General features: G+C 40.0%; 1 protein-coding gene across 1 annotated transcript; it reads left to right on the top strand.

Moving 5' to 3' along the window:
* The first annotated feature begins 331 nt into the window (after window positions 1-331).
* tnpo2b (transportin 2b) lies at window positions 332-13,171 on the top strand. Its single transcript, XM_058086977.1, has 24 exons — window positions 332-552; window positions 1,186-1,285; window positions 1,437-1,512; window positions 1,612-1,761; window positions 2,759-2,865; window positions 2,960-3,093; window positions 3,821-3,902; window positions 4,933-5,055; window positions 5,137-5,255; window positions 5,369-5,429; window positions 5,513-5,684; window positions 5,883-6,035; window positions 6,977-7,202; window positions 7,286-7,457; window positions 7,529-7,723; window positions 7,809-7,967; window positions 8,498-8,585; window positions 8,674-8,772; window positions 8,861-8,956; window positions 9,955-10,030; window positions 10,331-10,430; window positions 10,523-10,597; window positions 11,432-11,561; window positions 13,025-13,171. The coding sequence occupies exons 2-23, from the start codon at window positions 1,187-1,189 to the stop codon at window positions 11,537-11,539; spliced, it is 2,670 nt and encodes an 889-aa protein (XP_057942960.1). The 5' UTR covers window positions 332-552; window position 1,186; the 3' UTR covers window positions 11,540-11,561; window positions 13,025-13,171.
* Window positions 13,172-16,578: the final 3,407 nt, after the last annotated feature.

Genomic DNA, 16,578 nt, shown 5'->3' with positions numbered 1-16,578 from the left:
AGTAAAAATTGACAAAATCCTCGAATTATCTTAAAAATGTTAAAGTTAAAAAAAAAGTATCGGCATCGGCAATGCTGTCCTGTATCTGCTTGGTATCGGATCCATACGTAGTATCGTCCACCTCTGCATAACAAATAAGCGTATAAAACAGACCCCATCTAGCGGCCAGATATGGAAAACCAACTTTTAAAATATGCGCATAAATGTATCTTAATAACAGAAGCGCGAGAAGGTCGCGCGCGTCAAATGTCTAAAAAGTCAATAAGCAGATATCGAAAGCGATTTAGTTGTCAAGTCACGTCGCAGAGACTGTGGTGCTCGGCGACCCACCCCGTACGGAAGCCGACTGTGTTCATGCTGATCACCGGCTTGATAGCAAGGCATGCAATCTCTGTCACATTAGCAGCTAGCAGCATAGCGCTCACATAGATCTCAAGAGATCTGAAGTTTTCAGTAAAACAAATCCTAGTTATATTAAGTTTATGTTCGTCATTTCAGCATAGCTACAGGATTGCCCAGAGAAACCTACGCTTGATAACCCGGACTGACCAGGTAACATTTTCGCGGTACATTCAAGCTGATGCTAGCTAGCCTTTGCTATTAGCTGCCGGAGGTTTGAATTCGCGACGGCTGTTATGAATATTAATGCGTTCCACTTATACATTGTGGCAGTGATTTCAGTCAATAATCCCAGCTCCTGTAAAAGTGGTGAATGATAGTTAACGCAGTATTGCCTTTGACTGTATTATTATTTTTTTTGTAATTTACGTATTAACGGTTATAACGACGCTAAGCTAGTTCGCTAGACATTTGCTCTTGTGTTGTCTGGGCCTCACGTTATAAAGATTAGCCGGGCGGCAATTTCATCTTCTGTGTCTCATCAAAGAGGTAATTTACTATGGAACCGGTGTGTAATGATCCCTGGAGATCAATCATGAACCGCTAATTAATGTATCCTAAATGGCGATGCTTGTTGCGTCACAATGGATCATTCGCAGCGTTTGGCTATTCTGTTTAATACTCATGTGAAAGTAATTAATTGTCATTGCTTTACAGCAAGTGAGGCCTTATATGCTGCTTTGAATCCTAAGCGTTCAAGTATCTAATATTGTATTCCACTGGTGCATGCAAAGGTAACTGTGTGCTTCATAAATCTCATCAAAATTCTTTGTTTTTGTGCTGCAGGATGGAATGGCAACCAGATGAACAAGGTCTGCAGCAAGTGCTCCAGCTCCTCAAGGACTCCCAGTCTCCAGACACAGCGACACAGAGAGCAGTACAAGAAGTATCCTTTACATACAGTATTGTCTGCTGTATATGTATGTTGCTCCGAAACAGTGTGAGACCGACATATTTGGTTATAAGGCCCGTCTTCAAAAGTCAAGCAACCATGCACGGTATGTGAGGGTGTGTGAGCTCCTTAACGCAGCCTGCAGAAACTGGAGCAACTTAACCAGTTTCCAGATTTCAACAACTATCTCATCTTTGTACTGACAAGCCTCAAATCTGAGGGTGTGTATTGTCTTGTGAATATACCTACACAAAAATCTAAACTAACCAGAACCCTCATGCTATTTTGCTAATATTGATAAGTCATTTTTCTCTCACTAGATGAGCCCACTCGTTCCCTCAGTGGCCTCATACTGAAGAACAACGTTAAGGCCCACTACCAGAACTTTCCTCCCAATGTGGCTGACTTTATCAAACGAGAATGCCTCAACAACATCGGTGACCCTTCGCCACTTATCAGAGCTACAATCGGTAAGTGCTGCGACACATCAGAGCAGGGGTGCTCATTAAGTCGATCGCGATCTACCGGTCGATCGCGGAGGTGGTACTGGTCGATCGCGGCGTGACATTAAAAAAATATCATCCTAGCATCAATGCCGTCACTTGATTGATATACAGGGCAGCCATTCAGATGACAACTGAATGTTGCCCTTCGGGCGACCAATCAAATCAAACAACGTCTCTAAGTGCAGCAGAACCTACGATGTCAGCCTATCATCCATCCCCGTTACTTGATTGACATACAGGACAACCAGTCAGATGACAACTGAATTTTGACCTTTAGGTCACCGCTCATGCGTAAACAACGATGCAAAGTGCTAAGCTAGTCGGCGAATTGCGTCAGATTTTAAGCCCTCGCTAAAGTTTATGGTCACTAAAATGAGTGAAGGAGCTGGACCAAGTAAAAAGGCAAAAACATATCACTTCCATACGGAATGGGAGGTGGACTTTTTTTTTCACAATGTCTTTTTCGAAGTGCGTTTGCCTGGCTAACCTGGCTATCAGCAGCTACTGTCCGGACTATGCATCCCTGGCTGGTTCAATTCAGTGCAAGTCATCAAAGTAAACTCAGGTAATTACAAAAAATGTTAATAGTTAATTATGTGTGTTTTGCAATATTGGCTCATTTGGTTATGTAAGGTACATCAACATACATTGTACGTACAAATAATCCTCAATACATTTGAAAATAAATAGATGTTTTGCATTTTTGTAGTGGGTAGATCATTTTGACTCGGTCATTTTAAAAGTAGCTCGCATGCTGAAAAAGTGTGAGCACCCCTGCATCAGAGGGAAATAAAAATGTCGGAATCTGTATTTTGTAGCCATTGTGAGTCAGAGTGCAGGTGGGTGGATTTCTTTCTGCAGGTAACGTGGTAGTGTAGCTCTTTTTTCCCCCCAATATGCTTTTGAATTATATAAACATTTTAGTTATGTGTAACGTTTTTTTTTCATTCCTGCTATCAAGGTATCTTGATCACAACCATTGCCTCCAAAGGCGAGCTGCAGACCTGGCCTGAACTGTTGCCGCAGCTTTGCAATTTGCTGAACTCGGAGGATTATAACACTTGTGAGGTCAGAAGGGCATATCTGCACATCCAATAAAAGTTTGTGTTCCAGCAAGTAAATATTTTAATTGCATGTGAGGTTTCTTGAATCGATCTTTCAGGGTTCCTTTGGAGCTTTGCAGAAGATCTGTGAAGACTCGTCCGAGTTGTTGGACAGCGATGCACTGAACAGGCCACTCAACATCATGATTCCCAAGTTCCTGCAGTTTTTTAAACACTGCAGTCCCAAGATCAGGTTTGTCGGAACAGCTTCAATGTGTCTTTCTTAAGAGGGTTTGAAATTTGTGATTTTAATGTCACTTTTTGTTTTAGATGGAAAACTGAAAAGGGGCATAAATCTGTGCAACAAAATACAGCTGTTTAACTTAACAATTTAAATTATTGTCCTTTTTGTTATTAGTTTATGGCACTTTTTACCTTTTATACTATGAGACATCTCTTTAATCAAATAATTTGATATGAATACAGTGTTTCCCACACCATTATAAATTTGTCGACAACTGGTGCTCGCGTCATGCGTTTTGAGTTTTCAGCGTGTTGTGGTTCTGTACGCGCTCCCATAAATTAATTACCTAATTTTGGTCTGCAGCCACACTACCCTCAACACGCGGCCATCATTAAGGATAAAGGTCATATTGTAACATCCAGCAGGACTACTGCTGCCTGCTGCAAGAATCCCCCCCCCCCCCCCCCCCTCCTCCTCCACACACAATGTTAACATGGATGCTTATTTGTACCTTGCGACTGTCTGGCGACCAGTTCAGGTGTAACCTGCCCTCCACAGTGAAGATAAGCGGCATAGACAATAAATTAACGTTCTTCATGTGAGTGATTTTAGGAGTTAAATAGAAGTAAAAGATCCGACTTCCATCAAAACTCGATTAACAACACAGTCTAGGAATGGAACTCGTACATAAACCGAGGACTGTATAGAACCAGAGGTTTTTTTTTTGTCCCCTCAGGTCCCATGCCATAGCATGCGTGAACCAGTTCATAATTGGTCGAGCTCAGGCTCTGATGGATATTATTGACACTTTCATTGAGGTGAGTAATTGTATTTATTTTTATATGAGCTTACATTTTTTTTTTCAAAAATTGTGGTAACAAAATAATGTTCCCTTTGATTTAGAAGAATATCAGAAAATGATGACACATGGTAGTGGTGTATAGTATATACATTATAGTGTGTGTGTGTGTATATATATATATATATATATATATATTAGTGTATAAATCAGTAGTTTGAGTACAAGATTGTGCTAAGGTTGGTAATTGAGTATTTTGAGTATTTTCTGCAGTTTTGAGTGAGTCACCCTGTAATGCATTAAAAAAATGTCTTTAACTTTTGTTTTTGCAGTGATTTGCAGACAATTGTAGACGCGTGTAGAAATGCTTGCAAAATCTGCAAACTATACATATAGTCACAAGCTAGTTCTGTGTAAGCTAGAAAATGTGTGGTTTGAAGACTGCAAATAAATTGTAATGACGGCGGTAGATCGGGCCTCATTTCCATCAGCGCAGTCAATGTCACAAAGACAACCCACAGTCCGAGACCTCAACAGGTGCACAAATCGCTTGAACAATTATATGTGGCACAAAGTGGAACATGTCATTTGTTCGCAAAGAAACTGCAATTAAAGCATGTAACATCTGATTCCAATGCTACAAGGTATTATTAGCGATTATTATGAAACATAAGAAATATAAATAACTATTTTCTAGTGTGCCTTTCCCTCCCGTTCCATCCGTTCACACTACTGATTTGTGGGTGTGAGTGTGTGAATGTGTTTTTCACCATTATTTATTTCACTGCAGCAAAAAAATGTGATTCATGTTCCTGGAATAAAGAATTGAAGTGGGTGTAACTGCTGCAATGTCAGTGACTTCAAATTTACTAATGCCATTTGTTTGTTTTTACACTTAAAGTCCACTGTAAACAATGTTTATTTCTGTGAGCAAATGTCACAATGATTGTATTTTATTTTGTCCTTCATTATCTTTCACCCTTAACACCTTTTAGAACCTCTCCCAATAATTCAGTCTATTTCTCTCTCCTTGTTTATTTCCTGTCCAGAGTCTGTTTGCTCTGGCAGGTGACGAGGACAGCGAGGTGCGCAAGAATGTGTGCAGGGCTCTCGTCATGCTGCTGGAAGTCCGCATAGATCGCCTCATTCCGCACATGCACAGCATCATCCAGGTGAGGATGTGACCTTCATTAACTACTTCAGCTTTCATACGCGCTTCCTCATCGTTCCTCATGTGGTTGTTTACCCATCAGTACATGCTGCAGCGTACCCAAGACCCAGATGAGAATGTGGCTTTGGAGGCCTGTGAATTCTGGCTGACTTTGGCCGAACAGCCCATCTGTAAGGAGGCCCTGTCTGGCCACTTGCTCCAGTGAGTACTCAAATGCCAGCAGCCTGATGGACTGGATTAATGTCATAACAAAGAAGTCAAAAATGTCTGATATGCAAAAACGGCTAAGAATTGTGCTTGTCTGTTTTTTTTAGACTCATCCCAATTTTGGTGAACGGGATGAAGTACTCTGAGATTGATATAATTCTTCTAAAGGTGAGGCCGTCACCCCTGGAAATAGCCTCCGCCGCTGCCTCCTTTTTGTCTGTGACCTCCAAAGACGTTCTGTGGTTCTCCAGGGTGACGTGGAGGAGGATGAAGCCATTCCAGACAGCGAGCAAGACATCAAGCCTCGCTTCCACAAGTCCCGCACTGTCACTCTGCAGCACGAAGGAGGGGAGGGTGAAGAGGGAGAGGACATTGATGACGATGACGATGATGACGACGATACGCTGTCTGATTGGAACCTACGTGAGTAATACTTTTATTTTCTCAGAAATGATTAATAATAATAAAGCTTTTTCTTTTTCTGAATAATTGATATTTCTTCCAATACTTTCAAACTGATTGACTTTATTTTTCGTTTTGTTTTTAAAATGTTTGGTACATGGTTATGATTTATCAACTTTTCCACGGACATGGTTACCATTTCACAACTTTTACTTCCAGGGAAATGTTCGGCTGCGGCATTGGATGTTTTGGCCAATGTGTTTCGAGAGGAGTTGCTTCCTCATCTCCTACCCCTGCTCAAAGGTCTGCTCTTCCACCCCGACTGGGTCATCAAAGAGTCTGGCATCCTGGTTTTGGGGGCCATAGCTGAGGGTGAGTCCTGCTCTAGTCATGTTTTTTTTTATGTGTGTTTTTGAACAAGCTAGGTCAAGCTAGATAATTGAATGTGTTGCTTGTGTCAGTTGTTTTGTTTGTGGAAAAAGTGAAATAAGATGTTTGGTTTAATCTGGACTCAAGATGAATTGGGAATGTTTTCCTTGGCATTATTTTTGGACTATTATTTTTGGTAGAATGTTTCTTTTGGACAAGTTTCCTACTAACATGTGATTAGAAATGTTTTAAAGTGTATGCAGAGGTAGATAAAGGAGGTTACCACAGCTGTCAGCGCCAGTGTTTTTTGAGGTTATTTGCGTTTGTAGACCACGCACCTGACGACTATACGTTAATGAAATCCTTGTCACTTCCTGTTAATCCTTTGTTTAATTCTGCTTTACGGATACCATGTTTGATTTGAAGGCAGCGCGTGTCGTAGTGTAGGTCAGAGATCAAATCTACCCCCTACTTTTGATATATATATTTAATCTGTTTCAAGTATTTATGTACATTGTACATGTATATCAAACACTGGGTGCAAACACTTTTTCAGCATGCAAGTTACAAGTCAAAATGATGTACTTACTTATTAAACAGGTAAACCTATCAAAATATATCATACATAAAATATCTGATTCATTTAAAAATGTGCACTTTAATTCAGTGTGTAGTTAAAATGTTTAGTAGTAGTAGTCAAAATGGCTACATGTCTTTCATTATACAATTCATGTATTACATCCAGTTAGCATTTGCTATTAAACATTTCAGATATACAAGAAATAAAAATAATCGTCCAAGCCAAGGCAACATATTAAAAAGGTTTCAACAATGGGCACATTTTCCAATTTTCACAAACGAAAAGCGTAGAAAACACATTCACTGTTGCCCCATACAACAGAATTAAGCGGGAAAAAACAAAGTATATATTCTTCTTTCTCCAGGATGCATGCAGGGTATGGTACCCTACTTGCCTGAGCTCATCCCCCACCTCATCCAGTGTTTGTGTGACAAGAAGGCCTTGGTCCGTTCCATCGCCTGCTGGACCCTGAGTCGTTACGCTCACTGGGTGGTCAGCCAGCCACCTGACGCTCACCTCAAACCTCTCATGACCGAGCTCCTCAAACGCATCCTGGATGGCAATAAGAGGGTACAGGAGGCAGCCTGCAGGTACAGATTGCGATTGTTTCTTGCTTCTTCGTCCCCATGTGCTGCTCCTACTTCTTCCTCATCCGCCACCTCTTTTTGTAAAGTGCGTTTGCCACCCTGGAGGAGGAGGCATGCACAGAGCTGGTACCTTACTTGAGCTTCATCTTGGACACGTTGGTGTTTGCTTTTGGGAAGTACCAGCACAAGAACCTGCTCATCCTTTATGATGCCATAGGAACGCTGGCAGACTCTGTGGGGCATCATCTGAACCAGCCTGTAAGCTTCACAGCCCTCACATTTGTGCTTATTTTGTGAACGACTTCCCAAGCCCACACCCTTGTTTGTAGGAGTACATCCAGAAGTTGATGCCTCCGCTGATCTCCAAGTGGAATGAGCTGAAGGATGAAGATAAAGATCTCTTCCCATTGCTTGAGTGTCTGTCATCAGTAGCTACAGCTCTGCAGAGTGGCTTCCTCCCGTACTGTGAGCCCGTCTACCAGCGCTGTGTCACGCTTGTCCAGAAGACTCTGGCACAGGCCATGGTGAGTTCAAAGAAAAGTTGAATGTTTGCAGATTTTGATTTTCTCATCTTCACACATGTAAATATGTGTGTGTTTTTTTTATTAGATGTACAGTCAGCAGCCAGATCAGTATGAGGCACCTGACAAGGACTTCATGATCGTGGCTCTGGATCTCCTGAGCGGCTTGGCTGAGGGACTGGGCGGTCATGTGGACACACTCGTGGCTCGCAGCAACATTATGACTCTGCTCTTCCAGTGCATGCAGGTAAGGCCTTCTATGAAACATGGAATACGGAAGAGATGGGCCGCCTAGTGGTTAGAATGTTGGCCTCACAGTCAGATTGTGGGTTTGTATGTTCTTCCTGTAAGTCTCTCACATTCCAAGAATATTCATGTTAGGTTTGGTGGTGACTCTAAATTCTCCATAGGTATGAATGTGAGTTTGAATTGTTATTTGTTGTTGGTATATGTCCTCTGCAATTGGCTGGCAACCAGTCCATGGTGCACCCCACCCAGTGTACCTGAGATGCTAGTGAGGATAAGCGGCATAGAAAATGAATGAATGGCAATGTTGTTCAGTGTGTGAACTACACTGGCTGGACCATCTATAATGTTCATCTGCACAAGTACATCATGTTAAATAAATCCTTATGTCAATAGTAAATATATGAAAAAATATGAAATTGTATTATAGTTAGTGTACATTCTCAAATTAGCCACATTTTGTAAACAAAACAAAAAAAAAAGTAAGCGCAGTAGTATGTCAAATTTCTGTCTGTCTCTCTGTTTTTGCAGGATACAATGCCTGAAGTAAGACAGAGTTCATTCGCTTTGCTGGGTGACTTGACGAAGGCTTGCTTCCCGCATGTCAAACCTTGCATTGGTAATGCATTCATTGATGGAGTCCAAAGATGGGTGCCTCTTGTCTGTGTGTATTATTCGTTAATCTGTCTTTGTTCCTGTTTCCCCAGCTGAATTCATGCCTATCCTAGGGACCAACCTGAACCCAGAGTTTATCTCCGTCTGTAACAATGCGACCTGGGCCATCGGAGAGATCTGTATGCAGATGGGTGAGCTGCGGGAAATCTATTTTGTTGTGTGCATGGTTGAATTTAACATGCGTTTTGACTGACGTGTTTAAATGTCACACATTTTCAGGCGTGGAGATGCAACCGTACATTGCTATGGTTCTGAGCCAGTTGGTTGAGATTATAAATCGACCCAACACCCCTAAGACCCTACTGGAGAACACCGGTATATGGAATTATTTTTTTGTTGTTGAATACCGAAATGTCCTTGATCATTGAGTCATTATTAATGTGGTATTTGATTTAAAAGTGAAACTGCCTCACTTAATAAATGAAAGAAAAATGAGTCAAATCAAATGCAACCGAGCCAGGGACTCGGCTAAATATATTTTTATACTATATATATTTTTATACTACTATACTTACAACCCAAAATTGCTGCCAGTTCTCCTCTTCAACCTGCTCCTTGAAACCATGAAGGTTATACTAAACAGCCCAAAATTGCTGCCAGTTCTCCTCTCCAACCTACTCCATTTTTTAAATAATCAATTGCCCCCTCTGTTGGTATCTACAGTAAACCTCGGATATATCGGACTCGGATATATCGGAAATTCGCTCACAACGGACAGATAAAAAAGAACCGATTTTTCTGTAATGCATTTCCAATAAAAATTCATTGCATATATCGGATTTTTTATAACGGATTTTGCCTATTTCGGACAAAATCTCCAGTCCCGTTCCAATGCATTTCCATTAAATTTCCCTCGCATATATCGGATGGCGCTCCGATTCGCCGAATCGTGTCGACGTCATTTGCAGCATATGCAGCGTTGCCTGCGCGTCCAGGTACATTGGAAACATAGTCAAGGAAGTGCCTTTTTATAACGGATAAAATCCGATTTACGCATATACCGGATATAAATCCGATATATGCGTAAAATGGACATTTTCCGGTATACGCATATAACGGATTTCGCTTATATCGGACAAAACCAGTGGGAACAATTGAATCCGATATATCCAAGGTTTACTGTATTACTTTTACATTAGGTCAATTATGCCGCCATTACAACTCGACTTAATGACCTCACAATAACAAAGTTAAAATTTTGTACATTATACAATATTTATAACAATCAAAACCATTTGGTATGCCGTCCCCATTTGAAATGATTGTTACTGTTGCAACCTAGCATACCCTGACTCCCTTTTGTTCTCTTCTAGCAATCACCATCGGTCGGCTGGGCTATGTGTGTCCCCAGGAAGTCGCACCCATGCTGCCTCAGTTTATCCGACCTTGGTGAGTCTTCATTGGCATGCAGTAGCGACACAGTATGCACAAGTGTCCTCTAGGGGCTCACGTCACTTGGTGTCGCCTCTGTACCCCATCAGGCAATGCTCATGAATTGGTTGGTTTCTAGGACATTTTCCCTCTTTGCCTTTACATAAATGAACTAATCGAAGCAGTACATAGTTGTATCATTATTAAGGCCATACACTGTCTTCAAATAGATATTCATGAAAGTAGTGTGAGATTTTTGTGCTGTTGAGATCACTACACAATAGACTTCACACACTAATAAATAATTCGGTGCGGCAGGTGTACATCACTGCGCAACATTCGAGACAATGAGGAAAAAGACTCTGCTTTCCGCGGGATTTGCATGATGATTGGTGTGAATCCTGGAGGTGTTGTGCAGGTGGGACGTTTTCATAGTTTGTACAAGAGATCTACTGTCTTCCCTTCCCTTAAACCCGTTTTGAGTCTTGTATTAATTTAATTTATTTTCAGGACTTTATCTTCTTCTGCGATGCAGTGGCTTCTTGGGTGAACCCCAAAGATGATCTGAGAGATATGTTCTATAAGGTAAAGGACCATTTTCGTAACATGCAACTTTCGAACCATAATTGCAATGATTTACTGCTTCTTCTGCACCAGTTTGCCAAGGGAATCACTGGATGATAATTTATGGTTTTTGTTTCTAGGCATTTGGTTTATTAACATTTATTGAGTAATCTCATGAATTATTTTCCCAAAAGTGTCTCAGCTCGTTCTGTTTTTCATCTATTGTTTACACACACAATGAGCAAAACCCTGTAATTCTCCTGCAAAATGAAACTTTGCATTCAAAATGTTATTTCTTCTCAAAATGCTCTCATATGCCTAATATGAATCGACATTTATAAAATAAACAGTTGAATTGACTGTTCTCAATGAAAACACTTATTCATTCATTATAATTGCCGAGGCCTTTTTTTGTTCAATGTTATACTTTATTACAGATGGTACATATTAGATGTGTTATAAAGTGCTTTTGAATATTGTTTTTGTACTCACAAATATAACAAATAAAACTTTATTTTTCACACTACACAGTGTACATCCCAACCAACACAAATTTACACATACAGTGGTCTACATACAAAACAAAAGAATAATTTACTCTATACAGTTACAGTAAAAAAATGCTTGGAGAAGGCTTATATGCATTTGTGGATTTCAGCCATACACTTTCCATCTCCAAACAGAAAGCTAAAGCTGCAGTTGCCAATTATAGAATTCTTTGTAATAGACTTAAAAATGGAGTATGATGCTGACGGAAACCTCCAAACTGGCTTCTTAGAAAAGCCTACGCAACTCTATCTGGATTTAAAAAAAAATACAAAATCAACTGACCCATATGTCCTCGCCTCTCGATAGATCCTTCATGGTTTCAAGGAGCAGGTTGGAGAGGAGAACTGGCAACAATTTTCGGAGCAGTTCCCCCCTCTACTGAAGGAGCGACTGGCAGCCTGCTACGGTGTTTAGAGCCTCCACACCCAACCAAGAGGTAACTCCACTCATGTCATTATTGTTACAGATACAACTTATGATTTTAATACTGCAAAGGAGATACAATGACAGAGGTAAGATTAGTGTACAGCCAAAGGCAATCAGATCCTACTTAAGTAACACATAACATTGTGTTTATTTAGAGCAAGTTTGCGCACTTAACAGTACACTCGCGCACATTTAGAAATTAGATTTTTATTAATTTTTTCGAAATTATTTTTTTTGTGCAAGGTCTACATGATAGCAGTGGCAGTTTGTTACCCAGGCTGTCTGGGGGGACAGTCCATCTCTTAATACCACCACACGTTACATTGCAATTATACAAACCACCAATAATAAACAAAACCGCAACATAACAAAAACAACAGAATTGTATTTTGTATTTGTAATTACAGAATTAATAACCTGATCTAATAATATAACAAGTTGTTGTTACTCAGCCACATTGAGGGTTTTTTGAGCATGAAGTGCCCTTTTAAGGTCATGCCACAGCATCTCAATAGGATTCAGGTCATCACTTTGACCAGGCCACTACAGAGTCTTCATTTTGTTTTTCTCCAGCCGTTCAGAAGTGGACCTGCTGGTGTGTTTTGGATCATTGTCCTACTGCAGAACCCAAGTTAGTTTCAGTACTTTTTGGTAGACATAAGAATTTATGGTTCCATTTATCATAGCAAGTCTTCCAGGTCCTGAAACAGCAAATCAGCTGCAGACCATCACACTACCACCACCATATTTTACAATTGGTATTATGTTCTTTTACTGAAATGGGGCATTACTTATATGTCAGATGTAATGGGACACACACCTTCCAAAAAGTTAACTTTTTGTCTCGTCAGACCAATATGGGGATCATCAAGATGTTCTTTTGTTAATATTTGTTCAGCAGTGGTTTTAGTTCTGGTGTCTTTGTCACGATGGAGAACACTTCATGCATGAACACTTGACCTTAACTGAGTCAGTGAGGCATACAGTTTTTTGGATGTTGTTGAAGGGTCTTTTGTGACCTCTTGGATGAGTCGTAACTCTGCGCTTGGGGTTCCATGTTTTTGCTATTTGTGGATCATGACTCTCACTGTGGTTTGCTGGAGTCCCAAAGCTTCACAAATGGCTGTGTAACCTTTTTCAGGTGTATTAAATCATAATATTTCTGATTTTGAGTCAGTATCTCTGAAAATCTGTCTGAATATTGACAAAAAACAGAAAAATAAAACATGCATGCACATCATATCATGTCAGGCCAGCAAAATTATGGACTTCATTTTATTTATTCTGCAGTTAATTCATTTATTCATCGTGACAGGCCTACACACAGCAGATGTTGGGTTTGATGTTGAAAACCTGTGCATTGTGAACTGTTTTGGTGATTGTTTTTTGGGATGGGCATATGCCAATCATGTACTTTTCCATGGAACTCATGGATATCACACATCTTTCCATGTGCTCTTTCTGTCTGTCCAGGTGAGCCAGCAGGAGGAGGGTGATTGGGAAACTCATCCATCTGTGTATTGCACTGCCCTGATCTGGGGGGAGGGAGAGGGACGCTATTGGCCGCTCCCCCTGATGGACGGCCCCCACGCCCTTATGTGTTTGTCCATAGAGGGAGGGTGGGCGGGAGGGAATGGGAGGGACAGGGGGGACACCTCTAGATTAACTAGGCAGGGACCTGACACAGAAAAACTAACCGGTAGGGACAGCGAGAGGGACCTGGAGACGAGCTTGGAGGGATAGAAACATGAAGTACGGAGGGGAGGCGGGGACAGAGACCGGCATGGAGAACGTTCAGGGAACGAGAGGGAGGGACTTTATTAACAAGAGCCACAGACATGGCTGTTACTTGGCCGGGAGGAGATTTCATCAGGATTCTTAATCGTAAGAGTAGCTAGACCATCAAACAGACCAGACATTTACAGACTCTCAAAACACTTCTTGCACATTTTTTGCTGCAACATGCAGTACTTGCAAACGACTGTGGGTGGCACTATAAGACTTTTTACAACCTACCGCATGCAGTTTAGACAGACAGACAGACAGACAGGTGTTTTAATAATATTCACTTTCTGGGTGATATCAGACTTTTCCAGGGGAAATATCATTCAAAAGGAATTACTTCATTTGTTTGCCACTGCATTCCGCTGAGCTGTAATATAGCCTCGCTAGCCGCCGTCAACGTTTTTAACCCTCATTCTGACTCAGTGCTGCTTTCACTCAACTATCCATTCATTGTTGACATCATCTTGTCATGTTTTCTACCTGATCTGGAGAGAAAGAGAGAATAGGCTCTATTGTGTCTCTTTGTTGCTACACAGACACCACTCCTCCATGAAGGGAGGATTAGGGCTAACATATTATTTTCTCACCAAAGGGGAGGAAATTGTAGAGAGAATTACACCCTTGGTCGTCTCTATGAGGGTTATTTGTGTGTGTGTGTGTGTGTATATAAATCTTTGTGTGTGCGTGTGTGTTTGTCTGTGATGACATGTGCAGTGTGTAAACCCTTACTTTATTGTTATTCATCCACTATGGGATTTTTTGTATTGTTTTTGACATGGTACTGAGCTTAAACTTGACTCCCACCACAATGTCCTTGGCACCTGTTAACTGTGATGGTGTGTGTGTGTGTGTGTGTGTGTGTGTGTGTATGCATGTGTTTTAAGTTCTACATTTGTGTCGATTATCCATTCGCTGCCATAATACTTTAAGCAATGATCTTTATGATGTTTCACAACTGGTCCACATTCTATTTTTTTGTTCTTTTTGCTGCTATTGTTGTCTTTTGTTAATATGAAATGACACAATCGTCATAATTAGCACAAAGGCCACTTACCGTTAATGTTGTTTTTGCACTTTTATTTTTTTTTTTTGTACAGACTTATTTTGTAACTGTGCGCATATGATACATGTTTATCCTAATGTCAGTGTTGTGTCATTCTACACTGTGAACTTAGTGTCTTTGCATTGCAAAAAAAAAAAAGAAAATATCCCAATACTAAATGGCAAATAAAACCAACTTTGTGAAATTGCGACTAATCCGCACTTTTACAATGACTAACCTTGCCATATTGCTTGTCTGAGTCTGCGTGCGACTATTGGAGAGATCCTGCATGAGAACTTGTTTGCCTTCAAGCATGTTTTGGATACTTTGACAGCGTTCATATGATAGGTGCAAATTAACTTTCATTTTCCAGTGGGGGGGTGACTGGCTTGCCCTGGCCTACTTTGTAAGCATGCCTTGTGTGTGTGGTTTCTTCACCGATGTCTTAGTGGATGGTTGACATGTATTTTAGAGTGATTTCAAGGCCCTTCACACCACATTTATTACACATAAGCGAGCCAGGACTCTGCCAAAAAAAAAAGTTACTTGATAGAAAAGTAGCTGTTTTTAACATTTACTATGGAAATATGAAAAGTTAAATAAAATGATTTTTAATGTTGTTTGCCATCATCTAATACAGTGGCACAGGTACTCTGACCTCAACTGTGATGACCGAGATTACAACCAGTTTATATTCAAATATAAGACAATCCAAATCCCAGATTGGTTCAGATCTTTTTACATGATGTATTGTTCTTTTAGTCGTTTATTGCATAGGAGTCTGTATTTTTCTTCAGATGAACCACGATTTCTAAAAGTTTTCCAAAGTGGTGCCAAAAAGATGGGAACAAATGAGTAATAAAGTGAGACCGAGAGATTTTTTTTAAAAAAAGAATACAAACGATGTCTGTAATAAAGAGCATGATCTTGCAGATTGACAGACTGGTACATTTTTTGTTGTTGTGTGGATGTCTTCAGACAGGGAATTGAAATAAAATTATTTGGAGTTCAGATTTTTCTTGTGTAATTGTATAACTATAACACCCTGCTCTGTTTTAATGTAAATTGTTGTATTTTTCATTGAATTGTAATTTATTCTACTTATTCAAATCCTCAAAGGGAAATCCCAATTCATCCCATAAATTCATCCCATTAAAAGACAGCAAACTAACAAGGAGACAGAGTGTGAAAACACTGAGATACAATAAAAACGGATAAAAATGATTTTGTATTTGAGATATGTAAGCATTTCATCAACAAGCATTCTGCCCCCACATGCCAGTTACTCATGAAGGACACACATTAGTCCTGTCCTTTTTTTTAGAAAGGTACTCCTACTCTCATTTTGCAATGTGAATAAAAGACACCACTGTGCAATAGCTGTCAAAGTCCCAGAGCTCAGGGACAAGACCTTCAACATGAAGCTTGATATAAAAAAAAAAAAAAAAAAGACCACCATGGGTCTCAAACATGCGGCCCGCGGGCCAAATGTGGCTCGCAGGACACTACTTTGAGGCCCCTGCCTTGATATGAAAGTTTAATGTTAGTGCGGCCCGCGCAAGTTTGATATGGATGCTGTATGGTATCATGTACCCAGAAAAAATGATTACGTTTGATTAATGTTCATGTTAAAGGTTAAATAACTGTTAATAGTTATCCTCCCTATCCGTGTGGAAGTGGTAAGTTTTTGGCTATTTAAGTTTAAAGGAAATAACTTGAAGGCTACCGTTTAGGACGCTAGCTCTCTAGTTTGCGAGTTAGCATGTGTCTCAAGACCCTGCAGTTGCGCAATATGTTGTAAATAAAAAGAGTATAAATGTGACTATAGTCGTGTTTTGTCATGTCTACAGGGCTCTAATAATGCTTTGTTCATTTTAATCTGAAAAAAAATAATTTGTCTACCCACCAACTATATGTGGTTTCTTAAGTTTTTATTATTTGCCGTTTATTATTATTATTATTATATTTATTTATTTCTTACTGATTAATTGATTTTCTTTATTCTTGATTTGTTTATTTATTTTTCATCTTATTTTGTGTAGAAAAATAAAAATTAAGATATTTGAGAACAGTGGAATGTTTTATCAGAGCTTTTATTGTAGAAAATTGGAACCAAAGCGAAGTTTTAAAAAAAATGTTGTTTTTAATAAATGCGTTTGAGAGATCTTGAAAGCTGTGATGGACAGTCCGGAGGATAGCT

The sequence above is a fragment of the Doryrhamphus excisus genome, chromosome 1 (assembly GCF_030265055.1).
Source record: "Doryrhamphus excisus isolate RoL2022-K1 chromosome 1, RoL_Dexc_1.0, whole genome shotgun sequence".
NCBI classification, from domain to species: domain Eukaryota; kingdom Metazoa; phylum Chordata; class Actinopteri; order Syngnathiformes; family Syngnathidae; genus Doryrhamphus; species Doryrhamphus excisus.
Note: the sequence above shows the minus strand (reverse complement) of the source record. Positions and strands in the feature narration are given on the sequence as shown.

Bases quoted from the DNA above. Each gene is read 5' to 3' on its own strand.
- tnpo2b (XM_058086977.1), top strand. From the start codon at position 1,187: ATGGAATGGCAACCAGATGAACAAGGTCTGCAGCAAGTGCTCCAGCTC. The intron at 3,094-3,820 runs GTTTGTCGGAAC...TTGTCCCCTCAG, and splicing joins CACTGCAGTCCCAAGATCAG to GTCCCATGCCATAGCATGCG. The intron at 8,586-8,673 runs GTAATGCATTCA...CTGTTTCCCCAG, and splicing joins GCATGTCAAACCTTGCATTG to CTGAATTCATGCCTATCCTA.